Source organism: Gavia stellata, chromosome 5 (genome assembly GCF_030936135.1).
Source record: "Gavia stellata isolate bGavSte3 chromosome 5, bGavSte3.hap2, whole genome shotgun sequence".
Lineage (NCBI taxonomy): Eukaryota > Metazoa > Chordata > Aves > Gaviiformes > Gaviidae > Gavia > Gavia stellata.
This window is the reverse complement of record NC_082598.1, coordinates 47,150,347-47,175,023: the sequence shown is the minus strand read 5'-3', so window position 1 is coordinate 47,175,023 and position 24,677 is coordinate 47,150,347. Positions and strand designations below refer to the sequence as shown.

The 24,677-nt window shown below is 35.9% G+C and overlaps 1 protein-coding gene across 3 annotated transcripts in view; it reads left to right on the top strand.

Annotated features, from left to right (window-relative positions):
- Positions 1-24,677, top strand: part of GRIA2 (glutamate ionotropic receptor AMPA type subunit 2) — a 93,892-nt gene that overhangs the window by 65,434 nt on the left and 3,781 nt on the right. For all 3 annotated transcript variants that reach the window (XM_059817561.1, XM_059817560.1, XM_059817559.1), the window contains exons 7-12: positions 5,077-5,244; positions 5,529-5,633; positions 6,352-6,462; positions 7,599-7,805; positions 8,328-8,698; positions 12,672-12,870. In XM_059817561.1, the coding sequence (XP_059673544.1) occupies positions 5,077-5,244; positions 5,529-5,633; positions 6,352-6,462; positions 7,599-7,805; positions 8,328-8,698; positions 12,672-12,870 (1,161 nt within the window). The remainder of the gene's footprint in view (positions 1-5,076; positions 5,245-5,528; positions 5,634-6,351; positions 6,463-7,598; positions 7,806-8,327; positions 8,699-12,671; positions 12,871-24,677) is intronic.

Sequence of the window (24,677 nt, the reverse complement as noted above, 5' to 3'; positions counted from 1 at the left end):
CACATATACAACTATTTTCAGCTGGAAGCAAGTCTGTTGTAAAGGCTGCCTGTTTTCAGGAGAGTTCCATTCTAATGTAAAGATCAAAGAGGAAGAGGCAAGCATTCAGTCTTTTCTGGGCTCCCTCACCTCTACTGCATGTCCCCAGTGTTTCAAACGCTCCCATAGGTAATGAAGATGCTCCTGTGCTTAAAGTCCATTTACAGTGTGGGTGGCAACCAGCCCGACATGCTGCTTAATACAGACCCCATTCATGCTAATGCCTACACAGAACAAATGAGAACAATGCATGATTATGGGCACAATTAAAAGCCATCTGAATTTACAATGACATTTGTGTATACAATGTCTCTTACTTTTATTGAAAGTAACTGCATTCCCATGTTCTGTCCTGAAAGTATGCAAAGTATCACAGGAGTTCCTGAAGTAGGTAGCCATTTCCCATCAGTCAGTGAATTTTCCAGTAACTCTTCCATCTGTCAGGCCACTTTCAAATGTTTTCCAAGGCCTGTAGTACTGTCCATTTCAAAACAGTCCCCAGATTCATTGAAGACCCTTAAGAAATAGGTGCCTGAGTTGCATTAGTTTGACTGCATTAAAAGTCAACAGGAGGTAGTTGTCCAGTTCCTTTACTAGTTCTTGACAAGTAACTTTGTCTGACATTTTTTTTGCTTGAGGGTTTATACATGTATATACCCATTCTTTATATATAATATATAAAAACGTAGGAATGCTTCTATATCTGTGTATCAGTCTCTAGCAGTTACTTCTGAAATTACAAACAGTTCAGTAGAGTTTTGTGAATGTTTTGACCAAAAAGCACAATTATGGTACAAAGGACTATGAGAATGCAGTTCTGCTTTTGTGGTATGTACTAGCACTCAAGTAGAGAAATACTTCGTTGTGGGAAAAATGCACAAAACTCAGATGAGAGATTTTATTGAATATAATCCTCAAAGCAAAATAAAACTGTAACATTTATTAAAACAAGACACTGCTTGATACCTCAGTTCAGTCTGTGTATAGTTCAGGGAAGTATTACAGACAAGGTGATAAAATGCGTAGTAAACCATTGGAAAAAACATTGCTACTATAGAGCAGTAAGCCGAACATTTAATATACCCACAATCTACAAAGACACATAGTTTTTGTTTTTGTTATGTATTTATTGCCTGTGATGTATATTTCTTGGTATTTAAGTATTTTTAAATTGTTTAGATATAAAGAAAAATGCCAAACATTTGCTTATACCAGTTGATTCTACCCACTTGCTCTTGCAAGAAAGAACATTTCCTATATTACCTCTCTTTGAATCTTACCTCCCTCCAAGGAAAAATACTTGTATCTGATTTTAGACCTCCTTTCTCTTAACCTCTGTTAGTGATACAGTGTCCCTTCTTCTGCTGTTCCAATAGCAGCCCCCCATACGTGGCGAGGAACACTCTTCTGTGCCTGTTTCGGACTGATTTCAGCCTTCTTGAACACTGCTTTAGCTGCATATGCTATTCTAGCTGAGGTCTCCCCAGTGTCTTGTACTCTAGCACTGTGTTCCTTGACTCTACTGGTACAGTCTCTGCCCAAAATATCCTATTATTTTGTTTGTCTTTCTCACTGTTGTGTTAGATTAGGGCTGAATGGCTAGTCCATAGTCCCTTTGAGCAGTTTTAATTTGTTTTTAGTGTGTCTACAGTGTAGACATGTGTATCTAAGGTCATCACCCTGGACTCCTTCAGAAGTCACTGGAGATCAAATTCATGGAATCTAAGGCACAATTCATTTCATCTTAAAGAAAGCGTCTAACATAGGTCAAATGAATCACACCTTAAAATGCTTTTTTTTCTTCTCTGACTGGAGAAAAACAACTAATGTCAAGGACAGATTTAGACATTGTAGATATCCAAATCAAGAGAAAAAGAATTCTACTTCTTGTGATTCAGATTACTTCTGGTTTTGGTTTGTGGGGTTTTTTTCATTTATGTCTTCACATTTTCATTTCTTTGCTACTGCTCAAGTATATTCTTTTAATGTTATATTTTAAATCTCTAAGCATATCTCTCAACTTTGTGTCTTCAGCACATTCACAGGCATTGGGTTAAACACAGGGCTAACAGGTTAATGTGTGATTAAATCTTTTTAAAATATCTTACAGCTTTAAAATACGTATATAAAAAAATCTTGTGCTTCTAGGGGTGTCTTTTGCAGTTTCATCTTCAGAAGTTTCAGTTACTGATTGTATGAAAGAAGATACTGGGCCTTTTAGTTAAGGATTTCTGGTATCTTCTGAATTACTGGACAACAGCTAAAGTTACAAAAGTCAACATCTTGCCAGTTTTTCTTGCACAGCACATGATTAATATCTTCTGCTTAGTCTGGGGTGACTTTGTTTTGTCTGTAATTTTCAAATTCATCTTCTCAGTTACAGTTTACAAATTCTATTAAGGTCTGTAGGACATTTTAAATTTAAGTTGAATAAAATCACATATGGACCTTCTGTTTTCTCTTCTTGGCAATTAGGGCATTTATTTATATAGAGAGAATTATTTTCATCTGACATGCATGCTATCTGTGTTTCATAGCAAACAACATAAAAACCTTAGGCACTTCAGTGCATTATATTGTAGTTTAAATTACCAGCTTTTTATTATCATAGTTCTAGAATTATGATGAAGCAAGACTTTTTTTTTTTTTGCATATTCTTTGCCATGCTTTAATACAGGTGATTCTGTAGGAACTATAGGATAGTACCTATACCATTTTGTATTAAAGTTGCTGATTTTATCATGTAAAGTTGAAAGTAACGGAAATGAAGTTAGGAGATTTACACTGCTGTAACAGTAGTAGGCTGTAAGACCCCATCCCACTTCCACAGAATAATATTCCAAAGAGTGTTCCCACTTACTTTAATAGTGCAGATCAGAACGTGGATGAATCTCCAGTATAAAACAAAGTGAATCAGGACAGAGCTAATGCATCCTTTAACTTAGGACGATTTTATTTATGTTTGCAGACACACACCCACACAGACACCCCTCTGCATGAGCAGGTTATCAGTCTGTCATTTCTTGTTTATGGTAATGAGTTCACTTCCGTTTAGTTTGTCAACTTTAAAAGTATCTACAGCTTAATGAATAGATGTAATGAGCCCCATGAAGGTTATTAGGAGCTGAAAGTGTATGCAGAATAAAGCAGTAAGAAATGATGCATGGGCTGTTTGCTTTCATGGCATCTCCAACAACATGAAGATGTAAGATGCTTATAAAATATTTTGAGATCCTTAATTTAGGTTAAATAAGCTTTAATCTAAAGCATGTGGGCTTTATATACACATACAGATATATATTGATAGGCAAAGCCCTACACAAACTGAATAGATGCCTGAGTTGTGAATATTCAGGCCAGTAATTATATCCTATAGGGGTAATATTATTGAGATAATACATTAAACATATCCCAATCATCAAATGAAACATAGGAAAACTGAATTAAATAGCGCTATAACTTCTCAATTTCAAGCTCTTATTTTCTCTGCTACCCAAAGTATGTTTCAGTGGTTAATGACAGTGCTGTATCCAAAGTTTCTCAAAACACTAGTGTGGTACAACATGTTTCTGTACTGCAAAGAGCTGCACTTAAAGCAGTATGGCTAGCCAGTCTGAAAAAAATGAGTCAGGGTCCTTTTTATTCTTTCTGTTACCTTCTCCTCATTTCCAAATCCATGTCCACCACTTAATCACTGCTGCTTCAGTAGTAGAAAGTAGTATTGGCTCCAGCCAGTCTTTCACTTCATTCTTCTGCTGTTCTGATCCCTTTAAAGATTTCTGTATAAGTCGCTGAGAGAAATTTCTTGAGAAGTTTCACGTTAATCACCCACTAAGCTTATACATCTGAAAGAAGAGTTCCACCTTCCTTTTCTTCCTCTCCAAGGTCTAACAGTTGCATACAAAAATGACCTCAGTTCAGGAGCCTGCCTTGGATACAATTACAAGAGCCTTCTGCATGACTTGAGCTAGCTAATTAAAATTCTCATTAAAGTCTGAGCCATTGAAGCAAAGAGCCAATATATCATTTCTCACTGCTTTACAGTTTGTATATTTTCAGCATCTAATCGCCTTCATAGGGATCATTGTATTCACTCATAAGGCTGTAAGTAGTTATATTCTGGCCCATATTTCCATAAATGTCCCTCAAATTTAGCATAATTGCAATGTTCTGGACTCATAAAGCCCATCCAACGAAGTCCTCAGTGTACATGCACATGTGGTTTCTGTTCTGTTAGTTAACATGTAAAATTTTCCAGTCACTGAAGATAACTGCTTTTGACTGTTTAGTCTCAGCTTCTGATGCATGTGATCGCAGGATTCTTCTCTGATGTCTCAAAAGTTGTAAAGCTCCTTATATTGTGTCAGCCTAGGAACATGGGGCTCATCCTTGCCTATATTGTTCTTTGCGGGGCACCGCTTCTTCCAGATATCTCAGCCCAAAACCTGTTTTTGGAGGGTGTTGACAAGGTATTGCATGTTTGAAAATAGCTACCTCTGAGTTTTTACATTTAACAGATAACAATTAAGCACATGTATATACAAATATATGTTGTTTGGTTTTGTGTATATGTATGTGGGAGGAGATGTACTCTAGAGATCTGTATATAAATGCCTCTCCATGAAGAGTGCAATCAGAGGAACAGTTTCTTACTTTTAGAAGCTAACTCAAGTTAGATAGTGGAAATGATTTCTTTTTTCCCCTTTCACCTCCATGGACTTCCAGCCGCATCTGCACACAGAACTGTTACACTGTTCTAGTGAGAAAGTAATTTAATTCACACTGAAAACAGCTGTAAATCTTCCATTTAGACTTATTAGCACTGCCACCAACCATTCTGATGGAGAACACTTCATTAATTTGCCTAGACGCCCCTCAGAGGGTAGTGACCTCCAAACTAAAGAAAAACTGGTCTGATTTCAAGTATATTTTACTGTCCTTTTAATTTTTGTTTCTGTGTTTAATGGATTAACAAGAATTGGAAGGCGTAGTGAATCTGAAGCTGTTTTTTAATTAAAAGCTTTCATTTCTTTTCAGTATACATCTGCTCTGACCTATGATGCTGTTCAAGTGATGACGGAAGCTTTCCGTAATCTGCGTAAACAGAGGATTGAGATCTCCAGAAGAGGAAATGCTGGAGATTGTCTTGCAAATCCAGCAGTACCCTGGGGTCATGGTGTAGAAATAGAAAGGGCATTGAAACAGGTAGCTTCCCTGGAGTGAATGCTGGAATGACTGCATGTGTAAAACTCTCTATAAATGCTTGAAAAGAACCTTCTAGTCTCCTAACCTGCCTGGGTCCTGCTGGGAATAATGTGGAAGTGAACTCCTCAGGAACGTGTCTTATGCTAAGATAATATATTGGGTATGGAAAGGGATTGAAACTGAATGTTTTTGGAATATCAGTAATCGTTTATGGAAATACAAAATGCATTTTCTAAAAAGAAACAAAATTAATTCTTCTACCACTTTCATCTTTGCCTGTATAGGTTCAGGTGGAAGGTCTAACAGGGAATATAAAGTTTGATCAGAATGGAAAGAGAATCAATTTTACAATAAACATCATGGAACTCAAAAGTACCGGTCCTCGGAAGGTAATTTGAATTGTCTTACAGTGTCTTTAAAGGTTTTACCTTGCTAATCAACGGGTCAAGGTAGGTAATGAAACACTATGGATTAATTAAAGCATGAGTTGTGATAATATTTATTCATAGGTGTATTCTACAATGGTCTTGCAGAACAAAGTAAAAAAAGTACTATTTCTTTCTAACAAATACAAGTTGTTATATCTGGTAAGTACTACATAAGAGTATTTTTTTTTCAGTTTTGTGAATTAAACTTTTTGCTTTCTGATCTGAATTGCTAAATGTGAGCCAGTAATTGGGGAAATATGCTTCTGAATGACAAATGCAGTATACAGCTTTTCAGTGATGTTTCTTTAAATGTGATTATCCTTCTGCTCTAATTCCAAACCTTTCAGGACAAGCCAGTTTCTCACATCTTCCTAATCTGGAGTATTTCATAACCCTTTCAATCCTACAGTGTGTGATGTTGATACTAAAACCTGTTAATATGTGAATGAAAATGGTATACCTGTATTAGACAAATTAATGTGAACAAACGTCGTTAGTTCAATCTTGTAATTATTTGTTATGGTCTTTAACTACATAAATAGAAATATTTACAGTGGTAAATCCATAGCTAAAATAGTTCTCTGTGACCATAAATCAAGGGCATTGTAATAACAAACTTTACGTTTTCTATGAAAATTCGTATTCACTGGTGTCTGTGCATCCTATAAACTCTCTTTAGATTGGATATTGGAGTGAAGTGGACAAAATGGTTGTGAATCCTCTTGATGGCCCTCTTGGAAATGAATCTTCAGGACTAGAGAATAAGACTATTATTGTCACCACTATTTTGGTAATTAACCTCATATTTTGTCTGAAGGCAGTCTGTCCTACAGTGATTTGTTTCTTATCATTCTGTTAGTTTAAATACACTGTCCTTTTATTATTTGAGGTTGTGACCTGTTACTCATTATGATACATAAATAAAATCTGGAAATTAAGGAAATGTATGTGATTCAGTATGCGGTTTTGTTCTGTAGAAGAGAAATGGTGATTGACTGAGCATCCTAGAAAGTTAAAATTTTTAGACCTGAAAATGTAAATGAAATACCTGCTTTCAAAGGAGAGAACTTTGTCTGAGAGGCAGAACCATAGTGTTAGTTTTAGAGAATGGATTTTGCCAAACACGAAAGAGACTAGTTCTTATGCTTCAGAATTGTAGCTGGTATGGATAAGTGAAGTGTAAAATAAAACATCAAAAGTTGTATTCTAGTTGTCTAGAAAATAACGTTATGTACTGTCGTAGAACAGCATTTTTCTATAAGTTACACAGCTTCTTTATCATTTTGGACAAATCACAGGCTAACATAGGAATTTCACTGGATGCAAGAATAGTTTGGCAACAACTGAGCAAAGGGGAGATACATTACTTTAATACGACTTATGACTCATCACCAGTTTTGCTGATGATAGAACTTTACTGCATATTTATAGCTGTCTTACCTATTGTTTGTGTAGTAACTTAATAAAGGTATAGCCCGGAGAGCGTGAAGTGTTTTCCCAGGGAGGGGCGTGGTTGTGAAATAGGAAAGAATTTTCTTGTATTAAGACAACAACAAAAGCAACTAAATACTTTTGCCTTCTTCCATCCAAACTGAATGAGGCAAAGAAACTGATTTTGGAACTTACTCTTTCTTCTCTGAATGCATAACTCCTGTTAACATTCATGGTCATTATTAACATACTGCTGGGAATCACTATACCTGTAAGTATTGTTATTTGTATACGACTGTGGAGAATGCAGCTTTTAAGTGTGTTAAGGACATGTCACATTAATAATGAATAGCTAACATATACATAGCATGTATGATTCAGGTGTTATCTTTTCTCTTTGTTTCACATGTAAAAAGAAACATATTAATCTATGAAGTGCACAACTGATACATCTGTCTCTTTACCAAGTAGCTAAGTCAAGTTCTTTCTGTGCAGGAGTCCCCATATGTCATGATGAAGAAAAATCACGAAATGCTTGAAGGAAATGATCGATACGAGGGCTATTGTGTGGACTTAGCTACAGAAATTGCTAAACACTGTGGATTCAAATATAAGCTCACAATTGTTGGGGATGGCAAGTATGGGGCGAGGGATGCAGACACGAAAATCTGGAATGGGATGGTTGGAGAACTTGTTTATGGGGTAAGAAAATCTTTTATAATAAAGCCATTAAAGATGACTGATGGAAGGAGTGGGATTTGGTTTAGTTTCCTCTAAAAACTTAGAGAAAAATTTAGAGGAAAATTATCTAATTCCTTTGATAGAGAATTAGTAACTTGAGTTGGCATGAAAAATTTTGAAAGTAAAGCATGGAATTAGATTTTTAAATGCAAATGAAGTTGGGGGGAAGTGAGTGTATATTTCATCCTTCTGACCAGGTGAAAGGCAAAGTATTTTACTAACACTTTTAAATGTCATATAGTTTTAAAAGGGCATATGTAAAAAGGGAAGCTTGGAGTATGCCAACCATATGGTTACATGTATTTCAGTAAGAAGAGTTTCAACTAAAAATGTCTGAAATTCTCCATAGGACATTCTTGGTGAAACGAACGTTGCCAGTGTCTCTGCTGTCCTATTTTCCATTTGTGAAATGCAATAGAAACTAAACCATTCTTTGCTCTGATCATTGTATTAGCTATTATTTGCTTTTTTCTTCCTTTACAGAAAGCCGATATTGCAATCGCTCCATTAACTATAACATTGGTGAGAGAAGAGGTGATTGACTTCTCAAAGCCCTTTATGAGCCTGGGGATATCAATAATGATCAAGAAGCCTCAGAAGTCCAAGCCAGGAGTGTTTTCATTTCTTGATCCATTAGCATACGAAATCTGGATGTGCATTGTTTTTGCCTACATTGGGGTCAGTGTAGTTTTATTCCTGGTGAGCAGATTTAGCCCATACGAGTGGCACACTGAGGAATTTGAAGATGGAAGAGAAACGCAAACTAATGAATCAACTAATGAATTTGGGATATTTAATAGTCTCTGGTTTTCCCTGGGTGCCTTTATGCAGCAAGGATGCGATATTTCGCCAAGGTTGGTTACTCGCCCATTTCAACTTTGTGCATTTTTGGTCTCGGCCATCTCAACCAGAGGAGGTTCATGGTGCATATATTTTCACTCTTGGAAATAAATTAATTACTATGTTTTCTCCCTCCCTAAAATCACAGAAGTCCTTGAAATAAAAGCAGTTGTCTGTAACATAGGGTCATGATGTATTTGATCGATATTGTCTTAACGTCGATCATACATTTGCTAAGTGAAGTTATATACACCATGCAGAGACTGAAAAATGCATAAGGTTCAAGTCATTCCATGCCTTCTTGGAGGGGTACCGTGTTTTTGCTGCATATTCCCATTTTACAGTTGACAGTGCATATGATTCACAACAACTGTAATGGGAAAAAAGGGTAACATACTAGTCACGAACTACACAGGCAGCACTTTCCCCCTCAATCTCACTACCTATCATAACACAGTTATTAACGTACTGTTTTCCTACAGGAGAGCCTTGAACTGAAATGAAAGTCATGTGATGGCTCTAATTTCATGTGAATAGTTGCAGAACACTGCTGTTTTTCCATGGCCTAGTTTTAGAAAAGTCACCAAGGATATCACTAAAATGAATTTGAAGGTCCAGTTTATAAATGCTTAATTCCTCACGGATTTTCAGCTACTTTTTTAGGGACAACTGTAAAGCACTTAAGTTAATTCCTTTGCAGCTCATTAAATATTCTATTTCCCTTGTGCACAAGTGGTTCTAGCCTTGATTCAGCAAAGTAGTAAGTAGGAAGGTAAATAACTACTTGCTGCTTGAAGGAACTATAGTGATAAGTGAAATAGGGCAACTGGGTTTAAGGAAATCAAATCAGAAGACCTGCCTAATTATACTAAGCAATTTAACTTTCTTCAAAACATCCTAAAGTAAGACAGGGAATGGATCAATTTCTAGGGAGTCTGGTGGCTAGTGTGCAAAATAATCACACCAAGGGAGCATTTCTTAGATATAAATCATGCATCCCAAAAGGCAACAGCAGGTTTTCAAGTTATTCTACTGCAGAAATAGCAGAGCATTTATTGTGCGAGAACTTTAGCAATTCTGTGTAAAGGCTGGGGTATCACAGTGAGATGTGCCAGCCTTTATGATGAAAGATATGATAGATTTGGCATATAACACCATAAGAATTGTATACAAGAAATGAGACAGTGAAGAGAGTGCCAATCATTTCAGGTCATGAGAAGCTGTGTTAATTTCAGTCCTTTGGGGTTTTTGTATTGATTATACACTTCACGGGTTTAGTTGTCTGCAAAGTCCTCTATTAGCTACAAAATTATTTGTATGGAATCAAGGCTATAGTAGAATAATGATCTTTTTTTTTAATTAGTATTTTACTGGCTATTGAAGCATGACAGTTGTATTGCGTGGTTTGATAACTTTTGAAAGGTGGTATAAGAATAATCACCTTCATCATAAAAGGTGCATGAAACTCTAATCATTTTGGAGATTCAAGATTTAGTTTCAGAGAGGTGTTTAACAGCACTGTATTTCATTACAAACATATTTTTGAGGAAAGCGGTTAGTTTGTGTATTATCTGTTCATTATAAAAATAGAAAACGTCTGAAAACACCTCAGTTATTTTTGTTCTTGCACCAAAACCATCACTATGGAATTTGAACTCCCTGCAAATGAATTAGCACAGATATGAAAAGGAATCTCTTCAGACATCAGCAAAATGTCTTTGTGAAGTTAAGTTTTGCACTCTTGCTACTATCATTTCTCTAATAAAAGTGACAACCGCTGTGAGAATTGTAGAGTAGACAAGTAACTAGGGCTTCCTGACTCTGAAAGAGAAGGTGGTGCTGAGTAAGACTGGACCACCTGGAAACTGGTCTGCAGTAGCAATCCCAACGTTGCCTTGTAGCACAGAAACAATAGAATAGAATAGTGATACGGTAATGATAGCTTAGCAAAGTTTTCCTCCTCTTTTTTGAGATGGGAGTGTACTCTCAGTACTGCCATGCTTTTGTAAGTATGAAGTGTTGGGCACAAATTTAGGTAATTGTGCACAGAAGTTGTTATTTTAGTATTTAATGATCTGATGAATGAGGTGCTTGTACAATTGTGTGTTCATACTAGCGTACAATTATCAATCTTTAGAATAACTTTTCTAGATGTACATAAAAAAAGAAATTATTTATTTAACTGGGACGGAACTTATGGGAAAATTTTGAATACAAATGACACTCAAAAAAGTCTTACTTATAAAATGTCATGTAGGAGCATAATGTCTGGTACTTACTCTTTTTTTCTGAAGTCAGTAGTGACTTTGCTGACAGATCACGAGCTTTTGAAGGTTATTATCATTTATAGCAGTTGTCATCATTAAAATGTAAAGTGCCATAAAATCAGCAGTTATTAAATACACATTGTCAGAGGTTTTACTTTGCAAATATGTATTTATAATATAATTCAGTCTTTTAATTGTAGAATTATTTTGTACTCAGATTACCTTCATGTCACAGTAAGTATATAATATTTTTACAAAGATGACAGAAGAGCATGTTTGCAGAATACATCTCAATTTAGAAGGAACTTGAAATAATTTCTTTTCTTTGGTCCTTTTTAATAACATATTCTGGACCTTATTTGACTTGATTTTCATGTAGTAGAGTGAATTAGCGAGTCTGTTGTGACATGGAGTAAGTTTTTTCATGTCTGAATTATCACAGAGATTTTTTACAATAGCAATTAGTAAAAATAATTTATCCAGAATTGGTTCTATTTATTTTTGTTCCCAGTTTAATAAATCAACTTTACATAACTATTATGTTTTAATGTGTATATATATATAGTTACATCTACCTATATAGCTATATAAATATTTTATCAGAATTAGTTTGAAATCTCATTCACAATACAGTAGCCTGGGTAAGTAATTTTTAATTTGCTTACTTAGAGGAGACACATCAAGACATTCCTAAGCTACTGCAACACCTTAGTACTAGACTTTCAACTACATGCACATTTCTGTCAAATAATTAAGCACATCTCCACAAATTACGTACTCGTTCCTATAATGTCTTGTTTGGAAACAAAGTAGTAAGTAATTTCAAAGTTAAAGGATTATTAAAAAAATGTCGCGTTTGACAATAATGACAGTATCAATAATTCTCTTCTATTAGTTTTCTAGTATTGAAAATCATTGAATTTCTCTAGTTGTGTGCTCTATACTGTTTTATATATTTTCTTGAGTTCTCTTTTCTTCTCTCTTCTTGAGCAGGAGATGCAAAACAAAGATCCATAAGAGCCCACCTGCTGCAGTTAAAAACATCAGATTGTTGTTATTTAAAAATATACTTTCTTCACCATTTTTCTGCATTATCACTGATTGTTTCATGTCCAGTCCTCAGTTTGTTAAATGCTTGTATCTTTCAAAAGTTGTGTGCACTTTTTAGTTTATGGATATTCCCTGGGCCAGTTTTTATTGCAAATAATGCTATTTGTTTCTCAGTATAGATTGTCCACAGCAGCATAAGCCATTGTTTTGTGGAAATCAGTCTTTGTCTGGATGTCTTAGGACAATAAGCAAGCTAAAGGCACTTAATTTTTAAGTGCATACTGGTTTATCCGAAAGCACTGTTTCACTGATTTTATTTGATCCTCTTCATAATGTCACACAAATTCACTCCAGAGGGAATGACAAGCTTATGTGTTAAATATGGCATATTATGATGGGAGCAGTTTCCTTTCAGGATGTTCAGAACTTTGAAGAGCTGGATCACTAAATTCTCCCTAAAGTAAACTCCGGAGTCCTGATTTCAGAAAAGTCCAGGAGATGTAGTGGAGTATGCATTGACTCCCATCTGATCATTATGCAGAGCTGCACTATGAGATAGCCTGAAATGCTTCCCTATAGTATAATGCATCATTTGCATGAAACTGATAACATGTGTTCCTTTTTAGGACTTTCATTTCACTTTACAAATCCATTTCATACTTGTTATTAGATCCCTGTCTGGGCGCATTGTTGGAGGTGTGTGGTGGTTCTTTACCCTCATCATAATCTCATCCTACACGGCTAACTTAGCTGCCTTCCTGACGGTTGAGAGGATGGTGTCTCCCATTGAAAGTGCAGAAGATCTTTCCAAGCAAACAGAAATTGCTTATGGGACATTAGATTCTGGCTCCACTAAAGAGTTTTTTAGGGTAAGAATTTCTACTTTTTAGATTTCTCTTTTGTTTTAATAGGTCTTCACTCATGTAAATGTGTTTTTCCTAGGCTTTATTAAAAGGTTGCTATAAAGATGTGATATGTGTAGCCTAACTCGCAAGTATAAGTGTTTTTGTTTATTCATTATCCTTAAATTTTATTATCTATATAAAAATACAAGGGTCATGTTATAAATGTGCAAAGCAAAAGCGGCTGCAAGGAATTACCTAAAAAATATTCCACTGTAAAGTAAAAACCAAGGTATGTTCGGAGAAGGGAGTTGATGTTGTTCATCTAAGCTGTAAGACAAGAGCTAACAATTATGAAAAAGGCTATTTAATATCTGTGCTATATTTTCGGTAGTCACGCAGTGAATAGGGACACGTGAAGGTGCACAGCCATGTTTTAATAAGTATTTCACATGAGTTTTCAAGCTTGCAGATGGGGAATGGGATACCACCCTGTTGGTTGCTGTAGTAAATCCATGCCTGCTCTTGAAAACAGTTACTATTTGTATTTGCATTACAGTAATGCCCTGGAAGCCTGTCAGTCCTCACCTTCTACCTCTGTGTATTTCAGTTTTAAAAATGCATGAGACTTCCAATGTGTGAGTCTCAGGCTGCCCTTGAGATACCAGCTAACATGGTGAAATCCATCCAGCAAATGAGTGAGACACTAAGGCTGCTGGGAAAAACACCGTGACTGTTTTGCCTTGTCTGTGTGCTCTGTGTGTCTCTCCCTGTAAGATGGAAGTGGATCTGAAGTGCTACAAATACAAAAAACCTGTTGTTTTCATGTTTTTCCATGGATGATGATAGTGTTAGGTTTAAACAAAATGTATTATAAAATAGTTACAAATATTTTGTTTACTTTTCAAACATAGCCTGCCATGAAAGTGAAATGAAACAAGTTCTCACAAATATTTTTTATGTACTCTGTAGTTAGAGCAGTAACTGCTAGATTATGGTTTTCACTGGATCCTGTAATGCATACTTAACTGGTAACATACTGAATAGGAACCATACTTGTTTCAACTGTAGAAAAGCATTGTTTTCTGATTTTGATGATAGGTCCGGTAATAAGACCTGCTGCTGATTGCATCCCTGTTGGCTAAACCAAAACTAACATCAGGTGTGTAAGCTAGTAAAAATGAGATTGGGTTTGTGCTAAGAGTGTTTAGAAGCGTTTGGAAGCGTACAAGTATGTGTTTCTGGTTTTGTGAGAATAAACCTTTTAGATCATGCCTATCTTGGGGATTGAATGTGAACTAACGGTAGGTCAGTTCTTTTGAATAGTTTTTTAGAGATTTTTAGGCTTTCTTTTAAAACAAAAAATGTTTGTATGTGCATGCATCAGTATGTAGTTTTTGTGCTTCTAGCACTTTTGTACATCTTTCCAATTACACGTTTACACAACTAGAGTTTCTGGTGATTACCTGAACATTAATAACTTATTTTTGTAAAAATCAGGTGGAGGCTTTGTGAGAGCATATTCTTCACCTTTTGTTAAGTTAGCTTTGGCTCTGCACAAACAAGACTATAATGATCTCTGGAAATTTCTTCTCAGCAATTTCTATCACAAACAAGTTGGTGCATTGTGTGTAATACAACTTCTTAGCCTGATGGATCGCTCTACTGTTTGCTAAAAATCACTTAAACTTGCCCAGTTATTTTTCAAGAAATAACAGCTGTCAGAATTTCTTTCTAGGAGACCTAAAACTCAAGTTTCGAGAATGAAAATCTCTCTGCTGAAGGCAATGCGAAAGCAGTCTCTAGCACTAAGGAGACTAAAATTTCACCCAGAGTATTTCTGTCTGGTGATTGGATTGGAGTGGATGTGTGATTTTTGTATGACCTGAAATTAGGACTTAAATTCTTTGAACAGCTGGAAACAACTTCAGTATTTTTCTAGCAGCAAGCTAAAATGGACTGGCTTTTTCTCTGTCATTAATTAAAAGAAACATTTTGGGTTTTTTCACCATTAGTCTGTTTTCTCTTCAAGAAGTGGCATTATTTGCAAGTTTGTTTTCTGTTGATGGAATGTATACTTGACCTAAATCTTCAGTAGTAGAGCCCTAATTCCTGGAACATCACAAAATCAGGGATTGTTGTATACTGGGGTTGAGAACAGTAAACTGAATTTTCTTTGCTACTAAAATATATTTTCTGATAATAATTTACATAAGTGAAAAAGAGATGTTTCTCAGCATTTTCCAAAAAGGAATTCTCAGCAATAAGCTAGATGGTGAAAGTTAGCTGAAAAGTCCTATGCTGAATAGCTGAATATAGGTATGCAATGTTAATGGAAAGCAGTGGTTCAAGTCTTTGTCCAGCTTCTATGACTGCTTAAATGACATGAACTCATGGGAATGTTATGTTAGCCTAGGTAAGTCAGGGATGTCTCATTAGCTTGTTCTCTGTTTTAGGATTCTAGTCTTTCAGCTGCCTGTGATAGGTACATACTAGTTCATGTCTGCAATGGCTGTGGCTGGCTCCAGTGGCTACCACGGCGAATAGAGTAATCCAGATACAGGTTAGAAAAACCCAGGTGGAAGAAAGATAGATGCTCACCACACACCCTACAGACAGTATGGGAGTAGGCGTACAAGCTAGTCCGTCTCACTTGACTTGGAGATATCAGCCTTGGCACTCATGACAAAAGATGTATTACCTTTGCGCTTTACCCTATTTTAGGTACATACTCCCTAGCTTTAAAAGTAGTACGGACCAGTAGGAGATATTCTTGCCAATAGTGAGTAGAGTATCAGTTGGCACTGAATCAAGAAACATAACTGGGAAAAAGGGATGAAAAGACATTGTACTCTAGTGTTCCTAGTGCTGCTTTAAGGTGAGAAGCAGAAGTTTGGTACATCCTGCATAGAAAATATCAGTGCTGAAATAATGGATTTAACAGTATTTTAAACAGAAAAAAAAAAAAGGTAATGACAGAGCTTTGCTGAGCAGTAAACACCAGCAGGAAACTATTACTTCTTAGTAATAATGTTATAGATACACATTTTTTATTCAATGGCAGATCCATCAGGTCTCTCCATTATATATTTGTAAATACCAGAATGTGTAGTAGTTTTCCTCAGGAGATCTCAGAGTTGCTACTAGCAGAACTGCGAATACAATCCAAGTCTTCAGAGTTCCGTTCCACTGAGTTGGGATACTTACCACTTCTGATACTTACTAGTGCCTCTCCGTCTTAGGGATAGTGCTTTTAGAGTTCTTAGTGCAACTGAAAACCTAAACAAAGATACATAGTGCATCGCTGTTTCATCTTCTCTTGGGTTTACAACCTGAAGTAATGGGCAAAACATCAGAGAAAATGTGTGTGGCTGTGGTTTTCCAGAAGTGCATCGTTTTTACTGAAATCAGTTGTGGATTGTAGTGGTAAGAATGTGAATAGTACCGGAAGCACAGCCTGGAAGATCCACGAGTCATTTCAGTTGATCTTATACAGGCACATCATCTGTATAATTGTCAGATCGCAGATACTACTTGATGGAGCGGTAAATGATGGGGCAGTGGAATTTCATCACTCTGGTACGTACTATTGACACTGTCCACAGTCACACACTATTTTTACCTTCAGTGATTTCTCAGCAGCTGCTGTAAATGCAGTTGATGTGTGCATTAACCAAGACACATAGTTGAACTTTGAAGGGAAAAAAAAGGTTGCTAACCCAAGAAGACAGACTACGGTTCACCTAACACTGCAGAAATTAATTTTTAAGCATTGTCTATATGTGTTAACTCCTGAAGTTGCCTTGCTTACTTCCATGGGCTGCGGCACTGGAAGCAAGAAACAAAGTACAACTGCGTAAGTATGCAAGCTTAACATTCAGTGGAACATTTCCATACTTTCCACCTGCTTGAAGGCATATTGAAAATTAATATCAAAGTGATACAAAGAGAACAAAAGCTAATTACTTTTGAAATTCAATTATGGTTTTGCTGTATGCCTAGCTCCATTCATCAAAAACATGGACAAACCTGATAGATAGACAAATAAAATCAATCATGCTACCTTTTTTCCCACGTTAAAAGATGAATTGCAACCAGTCCCATGTGTAAGGTAAGAAGGCATCTTGAAAAGAAAAAATGACATGCAGAGTAATAATTAGACTAATTTACATTATCTCTGTATTAGTTTTTATTTAAAATCTTTTTATATGTACCTATTTTTGAACGAACAGCGTAACATGGACAGACCAATCTGTTTCCTTCTAACTGTTTTGGTGGCCTTTAAGAGTAGATCCTCTGCCAAAGTAAAAGCAAGCAGAACTGCTCCATAACAAACAAGTATTCTTTAGCTTTCACTGGAAAGACTATGCAAGAGTTGCTTATTCTTGCTTAAGAGGCAAGAGTTCCAGAATTGAAAGTTGGGCATGGGAGACATGCCAGAAGGATGATTGATAATCCTTGCTGTCTTATAAAGAAGTCCTCTTCCATACTGAAAAGCCAGCAAAAAACATAAGAAGAGCTGGCAAGACCCCTTGAGTCATTTCTCCTGCAAAAGCGGTGTCTGTTGGGAGGCAAAGAAAATTTGGCCTGAGGATTAGTAGTATTGTCTTTTCTGAAGATCTTCAACATGGTCCAGTGCCTCTAGATTTATGAGTACTTTAAAATGTTTTTTTAACTTATAAAGGTATTTAAATTGATGATTGTATTACAAGACATTATGCAAAAAGAGAGAAAGCATACAGCAGTCTGTCTATAAACCTCAATCTGTCTTTATGCTCATCAAGGAAATCTCTAAAACCAGTGAGAAGAGAAGAAACACTCTAATTTTTTAAATGGAATTGAGGTAAAAAATTAAAAATCATACCTCAGCCTCAGTTTTTGAAGTTTGAGATGTAGAAGATTTATAGAACATTTGTTTCCAGAGTTAAATTTTGATTAGCTCCACAGAAGCCTTTGAGAGGTGAAGGAGACGAAAGACTTAGTTGTGAAATCTCTAACTCTTATCACGAACTCTACTTGATACCTTAAGAGGCAGGGGCTGTAGGACTGGCATTTCATGAATCAGTGAAGGAGGTATGATTAGAGATTATGGGTTTGGCTTTTTAAGTTTGACAGAAAAAAAAACCTTACGTAGCTGAAATACTCAGGAGAGGTAGATCTGAGCACTGAGATAATGGAAAGACTGCCCGTTGCATCCGATAGCATGTTAGTGAAGATACGGTTATACTTTTTTGTGGTCTGGAGGATTCAAGTGATTCATTTTCTGTGGGTTTTTTTTTTTTTTTTTTTTGAGGTCCTTACATCTAGGAAACACACAAAATAATTGATTTAGGCCATTGTGAAAGGAATTTTAAAAGAAAGAATGTAGTAATCAGTATGTCCTTTTTTTCCTTAAAGCATCTCTCTGTTATTTTCCAGGTTTCATTTTTTTCTATCTCCACATTACCCCAAATACTGTCTTTTGCAGACAGCTCAGTGAGCCCAGTGACCAAAACACTGTGGTGCTTCAGAAACCATCTTACATATATTACTCGGAAAGCATAATTTCAAATGAGTATTTGCATAATATTTATTAAAAATAAAATTTACTCCTTTCTAATAAAATTTTCCTTCCTTATTTGTAAGGACAAATGGTGTCTGATGAAAGAAACATATTGTTCCTTGATCTTCTCTTTTACGTTTTCATCAAATTTTTTTAGATGTTCTAATCAAAGTATGCTGTATAGTAGGCAATTTTGTGCTGTGCCCAAATGAATTTGTAGCAGTATAGTTTGAAGATTCTCCAGTATTAAATTGATACACTTTAAAATGAGTATAAATGAGTATTTTTGCACTACTTCTAGGGGCAGATCATTCCATAATACCAATCTTGTTATGGTTAGAAATATTCTGTTATTTTCCAGCCTAAATGTATTTATAACTAGTTTGTCCTCAGGTGTCACAGTACATTAATAATTATTATGTATATTTTTTTTCTTCTCAGTGTTTATTTTCGTGATACATTAATACAGAGCAAGTATGTTTTTTCCTAAGCTTTCATTTCTATCAACAAAGCTATACTTACTCTTGATTTTCAGGCAAGGCATTTTGGTCCCCAGTCATCTCATAGCTCTTCTGTGTGTGTGTGTCATAGTTTGAATTACAGAATCACAGAATGACAGAATCATTAAGGTTGGAAAAGACCTGTAAGATCATCAAGTCCAACCATCAACCCAACACCACCATGCCCACTAAACCACGTCCCGCAATGCCATGTCTACATGTTTTTTGAACACCTCCAGTGATGGTGACTCCAATTAATTGTTCCTGAATGTGTGTGAACAGGAGTGTACATTGTATGCCATCTGACATATCAGCAATGCTTTGTACAAAGGCATTAGTATTTATTTTTCTCCCAGTTGTGTCACAGTGTTTGCTGGTAATCATTTTGATCATAGTGATAGATTAGCCTTTCTTTTCTTCTGTTTTTATCCAACTGAAGGTCTTCCATTTTGTTGCAGATTTTCTTATCGGTCCCAAAGTGCTGGACCATGCTTTTGAACTGGAAAGTTTCATTTGATTTTGGTCATTATAGTGCTCAGAATTTTCTGCTTCTCCTCTATAACAAATAAATAATTTCCCATTGTCTGGCTTGTTGTGTTTTGATATCCCAATTTCCTTTCCTACAAACCCTAGTCATTTCTGTATTCAAATGTTTTCACTCTAAAATGTCATCTGAAGCTGTGCATGCCATGCAGTACTTCAGACCAAAAGAGCTGCAGTTGCTTTAAGTGCTTTTTTGTTCTTGTTAAGTCCAGGCAGTATGTTTATGGTTCTAGACTCTGGTAATAGCACCTGCAGTTCACTACGGAATCTGTGATTGCTTGAGAAAGTCCTTTTGTGTTTTGGGATTTAGTATGGGTGCAATAATTTATTTGTGTTTTGCATCTATCTGGTTTTGATAATTTCCATTTCTGTATCCTCATTCCTTTTGCTTACTCTTCCTTTACGTTAATCTCATCAAAAACAAAGCTGAAGTATCCATTTAGATGATGGTCCTATGTGCAGATTGTCTTTGTTCTCTGTGTTTCTTCCCACCACACAGCAGATACACTTTCCTTTCTCCCATTCTTTTTCACTTGTGAGGTTTGAAACTCTGCTGCTGTTGGCTTTTTTTTCCCAGTTCAGTTTATATTACATACTCTTTCCTTTATGTTCTCAGGTTTCCTCTGATGGTATCAAGATCCTGCTTACAAATCTACATTGATGTATTACAGTGATGTAGCAATGCTGTAGTAGTAGATACTGCAACATGGCTGTAGTACAACTGTCCCTGTATCAGTAGGTTTATTGCACTAAAGTTAGCTCTAGGAGTGGACAGTGGCCTTCCCTTGTGGTCAGCACTTCAAAAAGAACAGAAGGATTTGGGTCATCATTGTAGAAATTAGTTTGTGTGACATTTACGTGAGTTTTTAATGAAATTAAATGGGAATGGTCTGCTTTGATTTTATGAATATGCTGAATGGTGGGGAGGATTTTAGATTTTGTTGAAACTGAAATTAAGAAGTCTCAGAGGAGGAGTCATTTCAGCAAGTATTTTAACAGCAGTTAAATGGTCTTGAAACGTTAACACTAACATCCGTTTATAAGAGAAGCCTTCTTGAACACTTAACTCTTTAAATCACATGAAGAATATGATGACGACATAAGGTTCTTGTCTTGCACATTCATAGTGTCTTCTCATATCTGCTACTTGGAGAAAATTATTTTAAGTAGGTTTTTGAGGAACAAGTTCTTGAGATAGGTTGTTTTACAATTTTTGCTAATAAGACCAAATATATTGAAGATATTTTAAGTAGCTCAATTAAGTAATGGAAACTAGAAAGCCATAAAACTGCATCTTAAGTACATGTAACAAATTTTTACCAGTACTGAATAAAATTGTCAATATATTACAAAATTTAGATATTTCATTCAATTTAACTATCACCCAGTATAAACAAGTTTAAGTATTTTAAAGTACTTAATTAAAGAATTAAAGAATTTGGAGTTAATTAAAGAATTGGAGAAATTAGCTTTGTCCTTTTCTGTGGTTTTTTGGATGTATCAATAATTGATTTACTGTGTAAATTGGCAAGATTCATTTTTTGTTAAACTTTCTAGTTACTGGTGACAATACCAGTTCCTGTCCTTTTATTCAGTATGGAAGGTCAACAAGATAGTTACACAAACCATATTTGAGAATTAAAGTTCTGCTCCTGCAGTGCAAGTTCGTCATCTAGTAGAATGTTGTAGTCTGAGGAGCTATTTCTGTCAATGACATACTAATTACAGCACCCCATTTTAAGAATAATAGGTCTTTGAATGACAAAATGGAAAAGTTATCTGATGACCCACAAAATACAGTTAACTCATTTGATAAAGCTTTGCATAATTTAATTTCCTAATGAGTTTCTTAATGAAGGCAGTATTTTACATCTAAATGGAATGTATACTTTATAATAATAATAATTTTCATAGTCATGATGCCCTGTGGTGACATAGTATTAAAAAAAGTAGATTCTGGGGCATTTTTGTATCAGTTATTGTATTTTCATAGAAGTGGTAAATAGTGGGGAATATTAGAGTCTTGTACCATCATGTTGGTGTTGATTGTAATACTAAAGTTATGATTAGCTTTTAACATTTCATATATACACTGAAGTGTCATCTTGCAATAGCAATGAACCACAGTAATTAAGAGCAGTGCAGATTATTTCCATATTCTTGTAGTCAAATAATACAGCAATATAAAATGGTTCCATTGTTTGGATTGCGTGATAAAAAGTTGCGGGGATTTTTTATGCAGCACTGCCATCCCGTTAGATTTTTGGTGCCATTAAATAAAGTATATAAGGAAGAGATGTGACAGCCCAAGTTGCACACAGGACATCCTACATTCACAAGCTCTGTTTCCTCATGGTTTAGTGCACTGTTGTTTCCAACTGCAGTTAAAGGAAACTAATAAGATTATTTGCACAGGAATAGAATATATGGTCAACTGTAGCACTGGCCAAATTTAAATTAGAATGTAATGTGCTTTTTTTTTTTCCAGAATGTATTTGTATTAGGATAAGTGTACATACTTTTTTTAACTATCAGATGATGTTGGCTTTATGAGTGAGAGTGTGTGTGTGAACAGAATGCTAGATGAAGGTCTCTTAACACTGCCCTTTTCTACATCCTTTAGCTCTGTCTTTCAAATAAAAGACAAATTCTGAAAGCAAAACAATGAAGGAAATAAAATGATACAGTTCTGAAAACAGAATGTGTTACTGAATATATTGTATATCAATATAAACAAAAACCTTAGAAGTCACAAGTATCCCCTAGGTAGTGGCTCGTTGCTAGTCTTACTTTATATGAGTCTAGACAAGGTCAATGACTAGGTAGAGCTCAAGACTCTGAGCTGTATGAATTCCAGCGTGAGGTTTTTCAGAGTTCATGGCTGCAGAGGACTGTGCGGTCATGGCAAATTCTGAGTCCTGTTTTCTGGTGACGTTCTTCATTACAGATTTTTATTTCCATGGTTGCTGGGTGAGGTGTTGCTACATTCATTCATACGGCAAGGACCCTGTGAGCCATCTAGTCAGAGGTTTCTTCTTAACACTTGACCATTTGGGAAATCTGTTCCTTATGTCCTTTCCCATTCAACCGTCCAGCACCAGCCCCTCAGTCTGTCATGGGACTTCGCTCATCCTTCCCACTTACCTCTTGTGATCAGATTTCTGTGAAGTGACAATGAGAAATGGGGAGCTGCATTTTATTGAGGTTGAATGACAAAAGCAGAACAGACCTTGCTAGACCTCTGCTTGATACGTAACAAACCCGGTAAAGGGTAATTTTAATAAACCAGGAAACAATGGAATAGCAAAAGGCAGTTAGGTTGGTTTATGAACCTGTTCATGACAGTTACCTAACTGGAATAAAGAATGCTTATTTATTTAGTATTTGAATGTTTGTACAAGAAGAAAATAATGGTTTAAGTGTCAGCATAACCTCTTGTTTTCTACAACATGGGATCCAAATGCCTTCTAATAGCAGTTGTTGCACGGGCACCTGGATGTATGTTGTCTGTTTTGGGTTGAACTGAACCATGTAAGATAGCTCTAACCCAACTTTAAGTTTCCCCCTTTATAAAGCAAACCTATGGTAATTCATGAAGTATCATTGTAAGTGTTTTTATAACACTGTCGGAAGCTTGATGACCCTTGCTTAGTTTGTAGTGGTAAATCCCATGCAGCAAGTTGGATGTATGCTGCCAAATGAATGTTGACCTATGGTAGGAATGGGATGGAGCATCTGGGTTTAATTAGAGAGTAAGTTTAGAAAATGAGATTTCAGGGAAGAGTGAGCCCCTTCATATGAGGCTGGGGACTTTTGAGTCCAAGCCTGAGTGGGCTAAGGAAGGAGGAGATTGAGCACCCTGCAGAGCTAAACACTGGTAGCTCTGCTTCCAGGGAAGTGAGCAACAGCAGCAGGGGAACAGGGGAACAGATGACTGAAAGCTATGCACTTAGGATTTAGACTTTCTTTATATGCTCTGATGAAGTTGATGGAGTCTCTCAGACATTAAAAGGACTGACTGACTTGCATCTTCAGGTGGGAGTCTCTTTCAGGCATGGACTGCCATTTGCTATCTGTTAGAGGCACTTACCTGTATCTGTCTATGTATCAGGTAAATTATAGGCAGAGAAAAGTGCAATATTGGATTTTTACTGATAGCTTATAGTACACAGTGATAGTTTACTTTTGTGAACTGGCTTTTCAAAGATGGTGCAATATACCATTTTTTAGGGTTCTTCTAGTTTTTAGGATCGTATTTTTTAGGATCTTCTTGGATGGAACAAGAACAATGCATACACGGCACGGCTGATGTTCCAAGAATTTGAGAAACCCACTGTGCCTTTAGTGGACAGTTATTTTTCTCAGTCATTCTGGTCATGCTGAGTATATCCAACTCTTTTGATATTCATGGGTATACTGAGTATGTGTAGATCAACAGATCAGAATATGCAACAACTGATCTGCAAGGGAACTTTCACAAGGACAGCTGTGCCAATGTACATGTAGGTTCTGCTAATAGTTAGATGTTGAAAAACTTTCAGTGGTCCTTAGTACTGCCAGAACTTTTAATACTATTAGACATACAGAGACTATGGAGAAATCTGAGACTCAAAATCTTCCTAGACTACATTTCTGGACAGGAAAACAAGGGTAAGAATGGGAAAATGATAATGCTGTACTACAAGAACAGTGAAGTGTTGGGAGGTAGTGAGGGCATTACTGATACTTTTATACTTGGTTTATTTATTTTTAAAATTGTATGATTATAGATGTTATAGCAGAACTGCAGTTCTGAAGTATATGTTACAAGATGTCTCTAGTGGAGAAGTACTTCTAATACATTTTATCATAGTACAGACTTGGTATACTTGCACATATAATAGTAGTTGTCTCAGAACTAAGATAACTACAAAATTAAATGGTCTTGGTTTTCTGCAGCAAAGTAGAAATGTAATAATAGCTGAGTTACATGCAACATAGTATTAAATTTTGCAGTAGTTTATTGTCTACTTGATGTAATGATTTAGGTTGTCTTTAAGAAATTAATTTAGGGTTGATTGTCAACTACCCTGGTAGTTCTACAGATATTTTGATCAGACAATGTAGAATGTGAAATGTTAGCACATTTAGGTTTTCTACTCAGCTTACATAGGGAGAGATGGTATAAAGCTATGCTTTCTTAATTCTTCATTAGAATTGTACAGTATGTGACAATATGAGAAATCCAGCTTCATATACTCTTTCCAACT